Below are 16,338 nucleotides of genomic sequence, written 5' to 3' on the forward strand. Positions count from 1 at the left end.
TATTGTTATTTGTCCATTCCTGTTTGTAATATTTATTTTATTATGAATAATGTAAAATTAATTATATTAAATGTAAATTGTAAAATAAAAAACAAAGATAGTACCATAACAAGAGAGATTTGGATGAAAGGAAATTACATCAAATTAATGCCCCTCTAAAATAATTTTTTATTGTTGGCAAACATTTTGTCATTGTTGCAAAACGCTATTTAAATTTTTGCATTGTTAGATAACTTTTTCCTACATTTTGGTAAAAATTTTACACCTGCTAATCTTATCCAACAATCTAAATTTAAAAAAGACAAAAGCTTTGTTGGTTGTTGCAAATTTTACATTCTTGCCTGGATACAATTTTAAAGTTCTTGATTCCTATAGACTTGGAAGTTTTCCAGCTTTTCACATATTTTCTGAAGCACCAACATGTCCATCGATGGTGACACGCTAGTCACTAAGGCCGAGTTCCAGAACAAAGTAAACAACGCATCCCTTCGCAATGTCCATGGTCTGCGAGACAAGGTCGTCCAGCTGGAACTGGATGAGTTCGGATTAATTCAGCCTCGGGTCCACGGCATGAAATACCTGACGGAGCTCCTGGACAACCTGAGATACCGGACGGAGCGGCTGCACGCGACCGAGCAGACCCTGCTGGAGAAAGAGATGCTTATCAGGGACATGAAACTACACAACGGGACATCTTTTGGCAAAAGGCGCGGCGAATATTTGTTCCGGACGGAGGCGGACTACAGCAGGAAATTGGGACGTCACGTGCAACGCCTGAGCCACCAGATTCAGGAGCTGCTGAGGTGCAAAGAGAGAAACCGGTTGGCCCCGAACAACGAGATCATGGTCATTCAGACTGTTCTGATGGAAAGGAGTGAGGAAAAGAAGACGCAGATGGAAGAACTGGACAGAGAGTTGAAAAAGGTCAAGGACGAGGACACCAAGGCCGTCGAGACCCTGTGGGCCGCACGCAGAGAGCAGGTCGCCCTTGCGCAGGATGAAATTGTGGAGCAAACCAATCCTGAAGATGTGGTGAACGCAAACGACACCATGAAGGAGGAAATTGAGAGTGCAAAGATGCTTCTGAACGATCCGGCCTTCAAAGAAATGGGGTCCGTTTCCAGTGGTGTAATTAAAAGGAATGAGGAGAAAATCGTCAGCCTCAAAAACGAATATAAGGTATAGCAATATTAATTAAATATTTTTAAGTAACATTTTTAAATATTATGACTTTGGAAAATAACGTAAAGTAATTTTTTGCAACTTTCCAGAAAGTCTATTCGGAATTTGTTGGAATCTCTGAGGATTTGGAAAGGCAGAAGCTAATCATGCAGCAGAAGGACGCCGATCTGAAATCAGTTTCTCTCAAAGAAGTCGAACTCAAGCAACGAATTGACACCCAAACTGGCTACCTGACGGAGCTGCTGCAAAACGATGAAACATACCAAAGCAAGCTTCTCTCTTATGATGGTCGACTGAAAATACTCCAGAGACGTGAGAGCAATTCCTTGGCGTTGGAAAAAGTCCTGGAAAGCCTCAAATATGTCAAGAAAGAGCTCTCCCGCATGGAAGAAGATCTTGCCAAGCAGACAATTTATCATGTAAGAATCTTTAAATTTAATAATTTGTATTCAGCAAATCTTATTTCTTTGTTTTAATTTAAGGTTGATTTGGTCAAGAAACTGGATTATGAAAAGAGGAGAGGAGCAGCAATGCAAAAGGCAGAGGTGAAAAATGGAGACAGGGTTGGCGAGGAAATGGAAAAGCTGAACTTGAAGCAGACCCTGAAAAAGCTGGCAGAGGAATTTAAGAGAAAATCTGAGGAGGAGAAAAAGAAAAAGGAACTCAAAGTCCAGCGTTTGCAGCATCTGGAAGAACTGGCCAAGGAAAATCGCAGCTGCGAAGAGAGGCTGGAAGCGAGAAAGGTCGAGTGGCGCAAAAGCAACAAGATGACCAAAGACCTGGCCGCCGACTTTGAAAATGCCGTCAAGTTGAGTGACGACGGGGCCAAAAGTTTTGAGGCCACGCAAGCTACTGTTATGGATATGCAGGAGCAGGGTGGACTTTTGAAGGACGAAATCAAAGACCTCAAGGAAAGGCTGGCCAGTGCTGCCGAAAACTACGAGGAGTTGAAGAAAACCATTATCGAGACAGCCAAGAGCATGAGTGGAGTTGTCACTGCAGAGCAAAAACCTCGCAAAGGATGGTAAGCAGATTAGTTCCTTGTCATATCAGTTTAAAAAAAAAAATTAACCTCAAGGTGGGAAAGCATATTTGGCTGAGGCGATATATCTTGATTGGTTAGAGATGCAAGAGGAGAACTTCCATCGTAAATGGTTAATTTTGAAATGAAATAAAACGTTTGGAGTTTCTATTTTGTTGCCATTTATTTTTTAAACAAGTACAAAAATTTTAGCATTACATATTCCTAGGTTCGTGATTCAAGGGTTTAGGAGTGAAATGCGCAAGACTGAAAATGCAAACAATATGAGTTTTTATACACTATGACCAGAGTGAAAAGAAAAATTTTTACATCTAATTCGTTTTGGCACCCCATAGTGCGCTGGTTGTAAATAAATTCCATAGATTTATTACAAAGCTGGATATGCATTTAAATTAAAATCACATTCAAAAAAGAATTGCTATAGTTGGTGAAATGCAAAAAAAAAACACATATTTACATTAAAAATAAATGACTTTTACCTATTATATAAAAAAAAAACTATTTTCGCTACAGCAAGTTGAAAGGTTGAAGAGGAATATTAGAGAAATCAGTTGTTATTGTCTGTTTTGAAAGATTTGAGCGTCTAAATATTCAGCTGGAATGATATTGGTACAATGATGGGATCAGAACATATAAATATTATTTACTGTACTATTTAATAACCATTGAGGATATTATTCACTTTGTCCAGCAAAGTGACCGACTGTTTAAAACTGACATATCAGATTAGGATACATTAACATTGGTAAGGATTCAAATTATGATTTAATCAAGGCAAACGCCAGTTAATGAAGACACTGCAGTGTCATGTTAAAATTTTTACACACGCTCCAGAGCAGCAGCCCAAAAGTAAAGTTCGTCCAAGAACTAAATCGGCAACTTTGTTAATTTCCAAGTTGAAATACTTCCACACTAGAGCATTTTTTAATTACTGTCAAGACTGTTCTTTAGATTTATTCCCTGCTTTTCATTTATATGTATACAAATCACACGCCAGCAATAATTGTTTCGCTTCTCACATGCACGTTGGCTAAAATGCAATGATTCCCAAGAATAATTATTTCAACTTACACTACAGTGATTACATTTCACACAGAAGCAGTTGGTCTAGATAACATGAAGATTATCTGGAATGCCCAGTCAAGTCGTTTTCAGGGAAGTCTGGATCAGTCCCGCTGTTAAGGCCACTAGAGCTCGGTCCAGCCACGTGACAGGATTCGGGTACAAGAGACCTCCTTCGTAGAAACCTAAATGCCCGCCATGCGCCAATTCAAGGTGAAGAACTTGCTTTTTTTGGGCTGAAGGACACGAGAACAATTAGCTTCAAAGAGGGAAAATTGAACAAAGAGTTCTTACCAGCAAAGTTTCTGATGGGAGAAAGCATCGGCTCAGGCACTAATGGATCGTCTTTGGCATTGATGAATACGATCGGGGTGCGAATGTCCTTCAGGTAGTTGACACTGCTGCTCCACTGGTAGAGTTCTCGAACTGAGCTGAAGTTGTGAACTCTCCTAAAAATTTAATAAAATGAAAAACTAATTAAAAAAAATCGATTTTCTATAAATTTATTTACTTTTTGTTTATTTCTTTCCTTTTTTTGTATTGAATGAGGATATTTTTAAATTAATTTACCTTGTGTAGGCTTCGTCAAGTTCAGGCAAGGTAGCGGCTGAGAAAATGTCCCTCTCGTTCAGCTTGTGTTTCTTCCTCATCTCCTCGGACAGCAGAGTTTTGCGGTGCCTCAGGACAATGCTTTTCATATTTTCAGTCATGGCGTAAAGGTAAAAGCGGCGGAAGTTGTGCCACATCAGAAGCCACTTGGTGCCTCTGCAGATGATTTAAAAAAAAATGAATAAATTTAAATTGTACAGTCATTTAAATGAACTCACTCCAAAGCGCAATAGCCCTGGCACACCGAGATAGCACCCAGCAGCTGTGAAGGTCGAACTCGTTGCTCCCCCACGTACTTGGTAACCAGGTTACCACCGAGGCTGAAACCGACCGCGATGATTCGCGTGTTCGGCCAGCGCTCCAAAATTTGTTTGAGCATCACGTCAAAGTCTTCCGTGTGGCCTGGAAAAAATTTATCAAGTTTTTTAGTGAAAATTGAAAAACTTTTAATGCTTAAACTTCCTTCACTAAAAATAATCTACATTTAACTACTGAGAATTTATTTATAGTCCCTGCTTGTTTAAAAAAAGTAAAAAGATTTAAATCTTTTTTTGTTCATTTCATGAAAAATTCGCCCCACATCTCAAGATATTTAGTTTTTTTTAAATACATATTTTAAGCAATTTCTAATATGCGATATGCGCGTTTCAGCAAATTGCGTCAAAATATTTGTTGTTATTTGTAGAATTTGCACGTCGCCACTAATTTCCTTGCATTTTCCCTGCGCTGTTGTGCAAATGCCAATAGTCATTTACTATTTACAAGTGAACGACGCAGATGGACGCAAATCAAACGCACTACCCACCGTAGGTAAACAGTCTTGGGGCTGTGACAGGCACGCTGGTCAACGCCCCGACGTGGTTCAGCACCGCGCATCGATAGCCACCCTGGTGGGTCGCGTGGTGGACGAACGTCCGGATGTACACGGACTCGCTTGTGTTGCCGATTCCAGGACAAATGGCCAGCGTGAAGTCCTCTGAAAACAAAAATTGATTGATTATTCTACTTTAATTTATATTTTGTAGTAGAATTTCACGATTTGAATTTAAAATCGGATATTGTTTTTTCTTAAAAAATAAAACTCACTAAATTAATTGAGGAAAAGCCGATTTTAAATTCAAATCACCATTTAATTTACAAAAATAAATTTGATTAATTTTCATTATAAATAATTATGCAATAATTATTCAGCAAAAGTCCCATTTTTTAATTTACTTTGATATAAATTTATATAAATTGTTAGGTTTGAATACGAACGTTTAAGTTAATTATGAGTCAATCAATTTCCAGATAAAACCGCGCATGTTTGCACATGTTATGCACTGGTGGCTGGCGAATTAGTCTGAATTACTCATGAACTCTCATCCAATTGATGGGACTGTTTATGTCATTCATATTAAATGGTAAAGGCCAAGGTCGCGGCTTTGGCAAACAGCCACGATAAAAGGAAAATACCACACGTCGCACGCCAGCGGCGCGGTGAATAATTTGCCAGAATCAATTTTCCGCTCGAGTCCTTTCTTTGACGGCGGCGTCGGCGCTTTTTCGCGAGGGTGGATTTTTTTCGCAGACACAATGGCGCGAAATTGCTTCACTTGCAAAGTTAATGTATTGATCACTGGTGGTTGAAAGAAAGTCTTGCAATTTAAGTAGGTACACGCTCAAGGGCTGCTTCTTTGTGGCAAACTGGACGGGGGGTTTTTCCGCCGCGCACTCACTCAAGGGGATAATTCGGTATTTGGGTCAACAACTTGTGCGCGGCGGTGCCATATTTCGAAAAATTTAAATTTCGCAACTGCCTCTGATGACTGGACGAAGTAATTAGCAATAAGTCTAGTGAAGGCTGCTATAAATTGTTTTATTTGCAGCAAACAAAACAAGAAATATAATTTTGATTTCAAACATTTAATTAAAGTTTAAATTACTTTTATGAATTTGTTTGAAGAAATTGACACTCAAGGATATGATCATGGGAAGAAAGTGATCGGGCTTGTCCTTGTTGCAAAAATTGTTTTTACTCAAAAACAAAACGGCTCTAACAGTTTCAGTCACGGTCTGCGACCTAATTTCATGAGCAAGAAAAATGCAAAAAAATCAGCGAAATTAAAAAAAACACACACATTTTAAAACAAAAATTAGATTGAAATTGTTTAATTTAAGATCTAAATTTTTATGTCAAAATGTGTTTTTTTTTTCAATTTTGCTGATTTATGGCATTTTTCTTGCTCGTGAAATAGGGTCGCAGACTGTGACCAAAACTGGTAGAGCCGCTTTGTTTTTGAAAAAAAAAAAAAATAATAATTTTTGCAACGAGGAAAAGCCCAAATCTTAAAATTTACTTAAATAAAAATGAAATAAATATTTTATTAAGTCTGTTCCATAATAGCGCAAAAATCCAAAGTACAATTTAATATGAACACAAAAATACATCCTCTGTGCGTGGTTTGTGGTAAATGCAAAAAAAATTATAAATTTTGTCTGTTTGTTCTCCCTGCAAATGCAAAGCGAACTTCGGCCAGCAAGATAAGGTCGGTGCTGGATTAAACTGGTTTTTCCAAAGACTTGAATCCAGATTATTTTCATACAAAGTTTATATTAAGGTTAACTTTATTTTATTTTGACACCAAAAATTGTGCATTTTATACATTACAATGTTTCAGAAATTTTCTAAATACAAATTAGAACTTAATGAAAACAAAGAAATCGATCAATCCGACGATTCAGTTTTAAAACGTTCTTATCAGCGTCACTCCAACTCACGTCAAACACAGAAAAATTAAGCCATTGAGCAATATTCCAGGAATTTTATCCGAAGTCATAACAAGTGTGGGCTTTTAATGCACAGACAGACAGATTTCCATTTTCGGAGTTGTCACTGGTTGTGTGTCAAAGCGATTAATTTGTTTGATTAAGGCCAGTTTGTGTGCGTGTTTTCAGCGCTCGGAATTGATTTTTCTGTCGCTCGCACACACGACAAATGGGACACACAGCACTTTTCCAGAACAATCGTCCCAAGTAAAAGAACAAAGTCTGCACGCAGTTTGAACATTGAGGCGTCGGCAAAATATTAGTTTTGCTGATTCACCAGTTAGAGGCACCACCCTTTAGTTTTCACAAGACATATTGCAATAATTAATTTAATTTCTGAACTGATCTTCAAAGAGCAGCAAAATTTCAAACTGGCACAACGCAATTTGCATTTTGCGTCTCAAGAGCAGGGAAATCGCATAATGAGTTTGTTTGAAAACATGGTTCTGTTTGATTTAAACAAAATAATTCTCGGCGTAAATATTGCCATTATGAGTCATCGCGAAAGTGGTTCCCTCCGGCCCAGTTGGCAGAAAGAGAAAAGAGGGCAAGGGACGAATGGGCGCAATGTTTTGGATTAGAAATTCAGGGATAAGCGGAACGAAAACTAAGTAGGCTATTTACTGTTGAGAAAATTCATTTTGCCTCTTCCGTCTTATTGTCAGCAATTAGTTTAATATCCAATATGCTTGTTTTCTTCAAATTTTTATTATTCTTTATTTCTCAAGAATTAACAGGATTTGAATTTATATAAACTAAAGCACTAAATAGAATAATTGAAGCAGAAAAATTTCATCTACATTTTAAACATATAAATAATATTCGTTAAAAATAAATTATGTTTGATTAGTTAACGAAGATAATCAAAACGATTTTTATTTTTAGGAAGAAGTGTAAATTAAATTTTTTTTATACTGTCAAAATGCAGGGGAAAATTAATAATATTAAAGATGGTTTTTATTCTTGATAGGATTATTAGAATTTCATTAAATTAAATTAGGAGTCTTAAATTTTTTTAAATTGGAATTAATTTATCCAAATTCAAATGAAAAAGAGAAATGATCAACTTCATAACATTATTTACATCATTTCTATTTTCAGACCAAACACGTTTAGTTAATTCGTCACAGCTGGAGCAGTAATAGATTTTATGTAGGACTTCTCGCTGAAAAAAAGCTTTTGAAGCTTTTGCAGACGTAACGTCTGGTTACGTCAGTGTTGTCATTATTAGTCCTATTTGCAGTGTTTTTTTTTTTTTAATTTGCCGACGTGCAGTGTTTGCTTGTCATAATTGAAGCCAACATGACAAGAGCCTTAAAAATAGCAAGTTTATGTAAAAACGTCGCTTTTCGAGGAGTCCGTCTGCACTCGCTCACTATCTTATCGCGCTCGTATCGCACCCAAAGTTCTGCTCGAAATTTCTACAGAAAAAATTCCACAAAAAACCTCCGAAAGCTGTCGTAGCAAAAATTTCACCGCCCTGACCAGAGAAAGACTTTCTCCTTGGTGCAGACCGCGTCAAATTGTAATTAATCATAGTGCGTGTGTTACCTTCAGGCGGGATGCTCTTGCCTTCCACCGGCTCGTACACGTCGTAGGTTAAGGTGGAACCGTCGGCCAGGCTGACTGCACACCGCTCTCCAATCGGCCACGGGCAACGAACTCGCCCGATGATGCTGTGCACCACGGTCTGGACGTGGCCGCTGAAGCCCCACAGCCTTGTCGGCTGATATCTGCAACAAGAAATCAAAGTTATGGACAATTAAAAAAAAAAAAAAAAAAAAAATGAAAGTTGCTTGAATTTGGTGATTCAAAATATATATATATATATATATATATATATATATATATATATATATTTTTTTTCAAATATTGTATGAATATTTTCATATAAATTAATATGATATTCTTTAAAACCTTGACTTAATTTCAACTAAAAGAAAAGAAATAATAAAAGGAAATTTAAAAAGAATTACAAGAATACATCATATATTTGTGGTCTATCCAATTTTTTTCCTGCAAAGATAAATTAAAATTGCCTCAATATTAAAATTAAAATAAAGGAATTTCCACCAACTGAGAAATTTTATTCAATCAAAGAGTTTCTCAATAATTTGCAGTTATAAAAAATATTAATTTAAATAATAATTTTGAGGCAATCCAATAGTTTACTGAAGCAAAATATTGGCAATATATTGTCATTGGAAAATTAAATCCAACAACATTTTGCATTTGGAATTTTGCTCTACTTGAAATCCAAGTCAAGGGAAACGCGCGAAGTTGTTTGCAAATCGCACTGCAGGCAAACCGCCGCAGTAACGCACTCATTACTTTGCATTGAAAAAGTGCACCGAGTATACGACCATGAACCATTATAATTACGCCAGTGAAGGAAAGTGAGCTTGATTTTCCTTCTACCTGCGAGATCGAACTTGAACTCGAGTAGATGAAATGCACAGCAATTTGTGGCAAATTGTTTTGTGAGCGAAATGATAATATATAATTATGATTGCTGAGTTGACACCAACTCTGACCTCAATCGCAAAGTTAATTTCAGACAAAAGTTTATCTTCGAGTTGCAAAAGGGCAGGCTCAGCGAAAAGCCACTGGGAAATTTCAACATGTGTCAAAGTTGACGGAGAATATTGTTGTAAGATTGAAATATTAAGGCACTTGATTGCCTTCATCTTTTATCGCTGCTCATTTCTCAAGGGTAATTTGCGAGAAATTCAATATTTTCTCTTAAAAAAAGGCCCTGCAAACATGAATGGGATCAAATTTTACAAAAATTCTTTAACATATAAAACCAAATGATTTTTTTCCCTCAATTTAAATTAATTCATTTTCATAATTTTTGTTTTCTGGAGAGAATTAAACAGTAAAAAATTACAAAATTATTTTATAAAAAAGAGAGAAATTCCATCAATTCCTCTCTTATCTCTACAAGGGATGAGCACAAAAATACTTATTTCGAAACAAAAAATTGTTTCATTATCGCCCACTCAAGTTCTTCAAAAGTGATTCTGTGATATCAATGGAGCGTGAGTCGAACCTGACGTAATGTCCACACTTTCAACGCGTGCATGACTCACTTGAAAATATCTATTGCGATATTGTTATTCTCAGTACAAGACGAGCACGTGAAACCTTGAGCAAAATATCAATTAGCAGGAAAAGGTAATGAAGAAAATTGATTTTTACTCAAAGTCGGGCGGAAAATTAATTTAATTGGTTTTAATTACTCCGTGTAATTGGGAGAAATGAGGATGATGAGAGGCGCCCGCTGATCTCCAGTTAAGGCCAAAAAGAAAGGAGGTGAACGACCTGTCAGAGAAGTTACGACAAAAAGGAGAACGCGCCGAAAAAATATCAGGCCGCAACTTTCGCAAGCGGTTCAGCTGACAAGTTCAATGTTCTTTTTTTTCTAATCCGCGGGCCATTTCATCTCGAGAAAAGAGAGAGAACAATAAATAATTGGAACTTTAATTGATAGCGAGGGAAGAAAACGGTTTCATTGTGATAAAGCATTCAAGTGCAAACTTTGCTCTGACTGGCGACTGGGTCGTTCCCCTTTCGTTAATTAATTTAAAATAAAAATCAATTTGTCGCCATGGTAATAAAAAAAGACGATATAAATAATAATGACCCTTTGTAGTCTGTTTATGGAACTTTTTATTGAGGTCATTATGACGATTGTCTTTGATAAATTGACACATTATTGCGCTTTGAAATTTGAAAACATATTAAGCTCTTTTGGAAAACAGTTCTACATTTTTTTTAGCCTGATTTAAGCATCATTTGGCTGCAGTTTTATAAAAATCCAGAAAATATAAATATATTTTATTGCAGAATTATTTACTTTTTAGCAATCATTAATAAAATTTGTTGAAAAAAGTACAATAAATTTAAAACTGTTACTATGAATTTTCTTTAAACTGAGCAAGAAAGATGAAAAAAGCTTTTACAAATTTTAATGCCAAATTTTCAACTCATAATCAAAAAAATTAGTAATATTTACTCATATTTATTTATTTTTTTTTTTTTCAAAATTCTTGTTTAGTTTTGAATTTCACTTTACATTACAAAATAATTATATCTGTACAATTAAAACTGAAACCTTAATAATACTGAAGGGGGTCGGTAATTAAAGTGACTTTCTATACGCAAAAATTAACAAAAACAACTCGTCTGTTAATGGTAATTTCTTCTTGTAATTAAATTTATTTACATTCATTTAGTTCCAAAAAATAATATAAATTTATATTATTTTGAAATAAATGAATAAAATCAGTTTTAAATTTGTTATAAGTGCCGATTATTCAGTATTATGCAGAGAAAATCTGAAAATCTATGTTCAGATAATAAAAATCATTGTGAATAAAAAAAATATAAAATATAATATAATTTATGATAAATAAAAATAATAAAGATCCACCCAACGCCTACTTTTATACATTTGTGTTATTTCAAGCTTAACTCTTTCTTTGGCTCCTGACAACAGTGACAACCCACGCGCCCTTCACTCCATTGATCCCACTAATTTATGTTATCATCAAAAGGTGTCCGAGACGAGCCTTTATCTCTATCTCTCGTGTTGCCATGCGAAAAAAAAATAAATTTTGAACCACTTTTGAATTTTTCTGTTAAAAAGAATAATTTGAACTTACGGCTCCTGTAGCAGCGGCGCCATTTTCAGGATGGACTCGAGGAAGTTGAGGTCCTTGCAGAAGACCACCGGCTTGGAAGGCTCGCTGTTGACGTTGAGGATCCTGAAGAGGACGCACAGGATGACGGCCACCACGGCCAGAATGACGGTCGACATCGCCCTTGGATTCTCGGACGCGTCAGACACGGGAAGATTTCTTTTCAGTCGAGCTGATTCTCGCCTGAATCCAGCACTTTGGCTTGCTCCGCACCGTCCGGCCGGACGTTCATCGAAGATCTAAGACTCGGACGACTGACGGATCGCGAGTCACACAACAATCAGTCGTACGAACAGAAAAGAATTTGCCAGATGCATTGCATATGCGCCGTGCGGTGTACCACGCCCTCCTCTCCCACCGCCGCTTCCACAGCGCGGGAATGGCAAAGTTTTATATAACATGCAAAAAAATTGCAAAATTTTCATTTTTTTTTTTTGCAATAATTTTATCATGAAAAGTTAATAAAAAATTAATGAAGGGTTCCAATTTTCCAGTAAGAATAAAATTTAATTTAAAAAAAAATGCTGAATATATTTTTGAAATGATTTTTTTTTTTTTTTTTATAAAAATACATTATATTTTGCAGATTATTCTTTGATATTTTAAAAATGCTTTGAAAATTATAACCAGATAAAATACCTTAAAATTTTTCTTATTATAAGTTAAATTAGGCTAAAAATTATTTTCGCAGTTCATATCTCAGCTTCTGTTGTAATTACCCATTGATTTGGAAACTTTTTTGCCACAAAATGTTGATGTTTTATTTATTATTTTATTTTAAAAATAAAAAAAATCATCAAAAAAACTAATGTTAAAAAACCAATCATATATAATAATTTTGCACTATAATCCTTGAAATTTCAAAAAAAATTAGATTATGATAATCTGAGAATATAAACATACTTTTTGAATTGGAAATGAAATTTTCATTTAGGTAACAAATTTCAGGTTATTACATAACTACTGCATTGAATAAAATTACATGGTATATAGGTCAGTTAAAACTTAACAACTTTATGCAATATGATTCTACAAAATTTAGCATAAAATCAATCCCAGAAAATGGCTGGTGACTCCACTTGGCTTGTCACAATTATTGTGTATACATTGACGAGGTCGGAGCCACAAGGAACAAACGGCTCGTTGCTTGAGGAAAATAATTATTTCTTTCTGATTCACTAACAGTTTCTCAATATTTCAACTCCATGGGAGCAAAATGCACACTTCATTTAGGATAAGTGCCTTTGACCAAGTTCTTTTTGACTGAGTCGAACATTTTCGACAAGAGGTCTAGGTTTTTGTCCACACACTTGGTGGCGCAGGCTTCGAATTCACCAGTGTAACGAGAGGCCTAAAAATGACATTAACGGAAATTAAACATGAGTTGATTTTCATAAAAGCTAAAAATTATATTATAAATGAAAGCGCGTAAAATTAATACACACCTCAGACTCTGTAGGATTCGGACCCATTTTATCTTTGATTTCATCATTGCACTGCAGAACACATCTTTGAAGTCGTTCCTAAAATTTTATGGAAAAAGTTAAATTTTAAAATTTATTATGGAATTATTTGCATAAAATTGTATTTACCTGGAACCCTCCAATTTCTGTTTGAACGTATTTCTGTGCGTACGACAGGGGAATCGAGCAGTCCTCGATGCAATCGTGCACCCTTTCCAGTGGAGACGTCGAATCCTCGCAGCACCGAGCGGCGCATTTGTGCATGTCCGCCTGCGGAAGAGAAACTTTTAGCGTTTTGATGCATAGAAAAATTACTCAGGTTCAATTTGCAAACCTGCATTTTCCGCAATTGCGACTTGTCGAGGTCGTCGATGAACTTTTTCATCGCATCCTCCACACGTGCTCTCTGCCGGTCCACCATTTTTCTTTGTTTACATTCGATTCGATCGACGTCGACGCTCGTCCCACTATTTTGCTGTAATAAAATGGGCAAAAAAATTAATAATATTAAAACCCCTTTGATAAAACAAACTTAAAAAAAATTATAAAAATGAGATATTCTAAAATTACCGCAGTTAAACAGAAATAATTATTTTTTTCTGAAATTTAGGAAATTAAGTCTAATTTAAAGCATGCTGTTTTGGCGCGTTGATTTAAATTTAAAATTTGGACCAATCGTAACCGTAGCGGCATTCTTTCAGCCAATCACGGTCTTTCGGCGACACCCACTTTGCTAAAATTAAAAACACGTGTTTTGCATGCTGACTGCTGACAGAATTCACAGAACCGACAAAATAATTTTGTTATTTTGAGATAATGAAGTTATTTGTGGTTAATAGGTATTGAACTGAACGAAATATGAAATTGGAATCTTTATTCAAATTGCAATTCCTCAAGGTATGGTGCCAATGAGTCTGGAATCAAGGACTCCTCAATTCAAAAGAAGCGACTGGACGACCTTTTGAAGAAGGCGCAGAAACGGAAGGAAAGCGCTTCACAAGCTGCTCAAGAAGTGGAGGAGCAAGTTGCAAAAAAGAAAAAGAAGAAGCAAAAAAGGTCTGTGAAGGCAGACGAAGAGCAGGACAGGAATGCATCTGAAGATCAACCTGATTCTGACGAACCCAAAAAGGATGATTATTCGAATGTCGACGGTGGTCTTCAACCAGAGGGTTTCACTGTTATTGGAAGGGATCAGTTTAAAAGAATCAAAGAGGTTTAAAATCTAGCTTAATTTGTTATCATTAAACTAAAAATTAAATTGCAGGTGAAAGGGGTTGCTCCGAAGTGGCTTGCCCATCCAACTGTGATTTCTGTAGACATGAAAAATTTAGATGTCAAAGTGGATGATCTTCTTGAGCTTTCGCCTGTGTTAAATAAGGCTTTGAAAAGAGAGAATGTCGAGAAAATGTTTCCTGGTAATTACAATTTAATCTTGATCTAAAAAAAATCAACAATAAAATCAATTACAGTTCAGAGGGATGTTATTCCTTGGATTTTGAAAGAATACAGGAACAGTTTAACCGGATACTGGCCAAGGGATCTTTGCGTCTCTGCACCCACTGGCAGTGGAAAAACCTTGGCATTTGCCTTACCCTTGATTCAGGTAAACTGCTATGAAAATAAACTATGTTGCCACCCACTTAAAATCGCATTTTTTAGATTTTGATGGATGAGCCAATAGTGGAAGTTCGAGCTTTAGTTGTTTTGCCAGTGCAGGATTTAGCCAAGCAAGTCTTCTCTGTGTTCGAAACTTACTGCAAAGGCACCAACGTAAAAGTAGCTCTTGCTGTGGGTCAAGGAGAAATTGATAGAGAGCAGGAGCAACTAGTTCGCAAAGGTAATTTTTAATAATACAGAAAAATAAATATTTTTAATCCTTTATACTCCATAGATGCGTGTGGTAATATGCACTCGTTAGTGCACATTATCGTGACAACCCCAGGCAGATTAGTTCACCATTTGCGGGACACTGAAGGTCTTGATGTGAGCAAACTCAGATTCTTGGTTGTCGACGAAGCTGACCGAGTCATGGACAGCACTCAAAGTGACTGGTTGTTCCACTTGGAGAAACGCATTTCTCAAAGTAAAAGCACAGATGGATCAAGTAATTGGAAAAAAAAAACTAAAAATAACTTCAAAAATAATTTCTAAATTTGTCAGAACGTGTCCTCGGCCAGATTCCTCCGCTGACAATTCATACCTTCAAAACTACACAACCGCCCCCTCAAAAGCTGCTCTTTTCGGCAACATTGTCTCAAGATCCTGAAAAACTGGCAAAACTCACCCTCTTTCAGCCAAAAATGTTCACCTGCGTTGTAAAGCCTCGTAAGCCAACAGGTAAAAATATTTCATTGGTCATTTTGAGTAATTGAATTTTTCAATTGTTTCACTCTTTTTTAGATACTGAAGAAACTCCCGAAGCAGACACAGACTTTGTTGGGCACTTTTCGATGCCAGCCGAGATTAAAGAACGGTACGTCCTTTGTGAAGACGATGGTGCTAAACCTCTGCTGCTGCACTGCCTGCTGACGAAGAGAGATGAAAAATTTAACAAGAAGAAAGGACATGGCAGCAAGACTCTCTGCTTCACTGCGTCTAGACTGGCAGCCCATAGACTGTCCTTGTTGTTGCAAAAGTTGTCGGAAACGTCCAAAGTTAAATTAAGAGTTGCAGAAATCACTGCCGAGCTCAGGCTGATGGAACGCAATTGCATTTTGCAAAGGTTTTCAAGAGGCGAAATTGACGTGTATGTAATTCTAACCTCGGAAACTTGTATATTAAAAATCATAATTTATTTTTTTCATAGTATTGTGAGCTCTGATGCACTGGCGAGAGGAATTGACGTGCCTTCTGTAGATTGTGTTGTTTCTTATGATGTCCCTCAATTGGCAAAACTGCACGTCCACAGAGTGGGTAGAACAGGCAGAGCCGGACGCAAAGGAGAGGCCATCACGATCCTCTCCCCGCAGCAGCTTCCTTCGTTCCAACACATGCTTCGTGGAATTTCAAAAGGAAGTGGCATCGAGGAGTTAAAGAGTCCCCAAGGGGAAATGGAGGAGCTGGAAGAGGAGTACAAGAAGGCGCTGCTGGAAGTTCGAAAGCAGATCGAGGTGGGAATTCAGACAAAATGGGAAAAGGATTTGGCTGATTGTTTAATTTTTAGGTTGAAAAAGCACAGACCCTAGTTGTGAAGAAGAAGAAAATTGGAGTGACACGAAAGAGAACTGGGAAGGTATCAAAGAAAACGGTGAAAACAAATCGAAGAAAAATTAATAAAAAGTAAAATGGTGATGTTATAAATTCACCGTTTTTGAAAACGGAAGAATTTGGAATTTCTATTTATAAAAAAATAATACGATCCAAAATTAAGATTACGAAAGTTAGATTTTTGAAGCGCAAATTTTAGTCATTCAGTAATATGCCTGCTTAATTGTATTAAAAAAATTTGAGCTTGCGATATGCTGGGTAT

General features: G+C 36.4%; 4 protein-coding genes across 4 annotated transcripts; 2 read left to right on the forward strand and 2 right to left on the reverse strand.

The window, feature by feature from the left end:
- The first annotated feature begins 130 nt into the window (after nt 1-130).
- On the forward strand, nt 131-2,754 carry LOC132201639 (putative uncharacterized protein MYH16). The gene is made up of 4 exons (XM_059627962.1): nt 131-1,179; nt 1,272-1,601; nt 1,665-2,206; nt 2,261-2,754. The coding sequence occupies exons 1-4, from the start codon at nt 421-423 to the stop codon at nt 2,280-2,282; spliced, it is 1,653 nt and encodes a 550-aa protein (XP_059483945.1). The 5' UTR covers nt 131-420; the 3' UTR covers nt 2,283-2,754.
- Nucleotides 2,400-11,716, reverse strand: LOC132201640 (abhydrolase domain-containing protein 2). Its single transcript, XM_059627963.1, has 7 exons — nt 11,371-11,716; nt 8,255-8,436; nt 4,701-4,871; nt 4,114-4,297; nt 3,857-4,051; nt 3,581-3,735; nt 2,400-3,522 (listed from the first exon to the last, which is right to left on the reverse strand). Exons 1-7 carry the CDS (start codon nt 11,523-11,525, stop codon nt 3,365-3,367), a joined length of 1,200 nt encoding a protein of 399 aa, XP_059483946.1. The 5' UTR covers nt 11,526-11,716; the 3' UTR covers nt 2,400-3,364.
- A 586-nt stretch (nt 11,717-12,302) lies between these two features.
- LOC132200358 (protein FAM136A-like) lies at nt 12,303-13,344 on the reverse strand. The gene is made up of 4 exons (XM_059625765.1): nt 13,204-13,344; nt 12,999-13,139; nt 12,852-12,929; nt 12,303-12,757 (listed from the first exon to the last, which is right to left on the reverse strand). Exons 1-4 carry the CDS (start codon nt 13,288-13,290, stop codon nt 12,632-12,634), a joined length of 432 nt encoding a protein of 143 aa, XP_059481748.1. The 5' UTR covers nt 13,291-13,344; the 3' UTR covers nt 12,303-12,631.
- Nucleotides 13,345-13,595: 251 nt separating this feature from the next.
- LOC132200351 (probable ATP-dependent RNA helicase Dbp73D) lies at nt 13,596-16,203 on the forward strand. Its single transcript, XM_059625755.1, has 10 exons — nt 13,596-13,708; nt 13,767-14,082; nt 14,134-14,284; nt 14,339-14,472; nt 14,529-14,706; nt 14,761-14,973; nt 15,030-15,206; nt 15,270-15,615; nt 15,676-15,979; nt 16,033-16,203. Exons 1-10 carry the CDS (start codon nt 13,686-13,688, stop codon nt 16,150-16,152), a joined length of 1,962 nt encoding a protein of 653 aa, XP_059481738.1. The 5' UTR covers nt 13,596-13,685; the 3' UTR covers nt 16,153-16,203.
- Nucleotides 16,204-16,338: the final 135 nt, after the last annotated feature.

Source organism: Neocloeon triangulifer, unplaced genomic scaffold (genome assembly GCF_031216515.1).
Source record: "Neocloeon triangulifer isolate White Clay Creek 2 clone unplaced genomic scaffold, ASM3121651v1 ptg000014l, whole genome shotgun sequence".
In the NCBI taxonomy this organism is placed as follows: Eukaryota; Metazoa; Arthropoda; class Insecta; order Ephemeroptera; family Baetidae; genus Neocloeon; species Neocloeon triangulifer.

Coding starts and splice junctions, on each gene's coding strand:
- LOC132201639 (XM_059627962.1), top strand. CDS start 421: ATGTCCATCGATGGTGACACGCTAGTCACTAAGGCCGAGTTCCAGAAC. Junction 1,602..1,664: donor CCAAGCAGACAATTTATCAT/GTAAGAATCTTT, acceptor TTTTAATTTAAG/GTTGATTTGGTCAAGAAACT. Junction 2,207..2,260: donor CAAAAACCTCGCAAAGGATG/GTAAGCAGATTA, acceptor ATTAACCTCAAG/GTGGGAAAGCATATTTGGCT.
- LOC132201640 (XM_059627963.1), bottom strand. CDS start 11,525: ATGTCGACCGTCATTCTGGCCGTGGTGGCCGTCATCCTGTGCGTCCTC. Junction 4,872..8,254: donor CAAGAGCATCCCGCCTGAAG/GTAACACACGCA, acceptor TTTTGTTTTCAG/AGGACTTCACGCTGGCCATT. Junction 4,298..4,700: donor CCCAAGACTGTTTACCTACG/GTGGGTAGTGCG, acceptor AATTTTTTCCAG/GCCACACGGAAGACTTTGAC.
- LOC132200358 (XM_059625765.1), bottom strand. CDS start 13,290: ATGGTGGACCGGCAGAGAGCACGTGTGGAGGATGCGATGAAAAAGTTC. Junction 13,140..13,203: donor CGCAATTGCGGAAAATGCAG/GTTTGCAAATTG, acceptor TCTCTTCCGCAG/GCGGACATGCACAAATGCGC. Junction 12,758..12,851: donor CGAATCCTACAGAGTCTGAG/GTGTGTATTAAT, acceptor TGTCATTTTTAG/GCCTCTCGTTACACTGGTGA.
- LOC132200351 (XM_059625755.1), top strand. CDS start 13,686: ATGAAGTTATTTGTGGTTAATAG. Junction 14,285..14,338: donor TGTCGAGAAAATGTTTCCTG/GTAATTACAATT, acceptor AATCAATTACAG/TTCAGAGGGATGTTATTCCT. Junction 14,974..15,029: donor TAAAAGCACAGATGGATCAA/GTAATTGGAAAA, acceptor TAAATTTGTCAG/AACGTGTCCTCGGCCAGATT.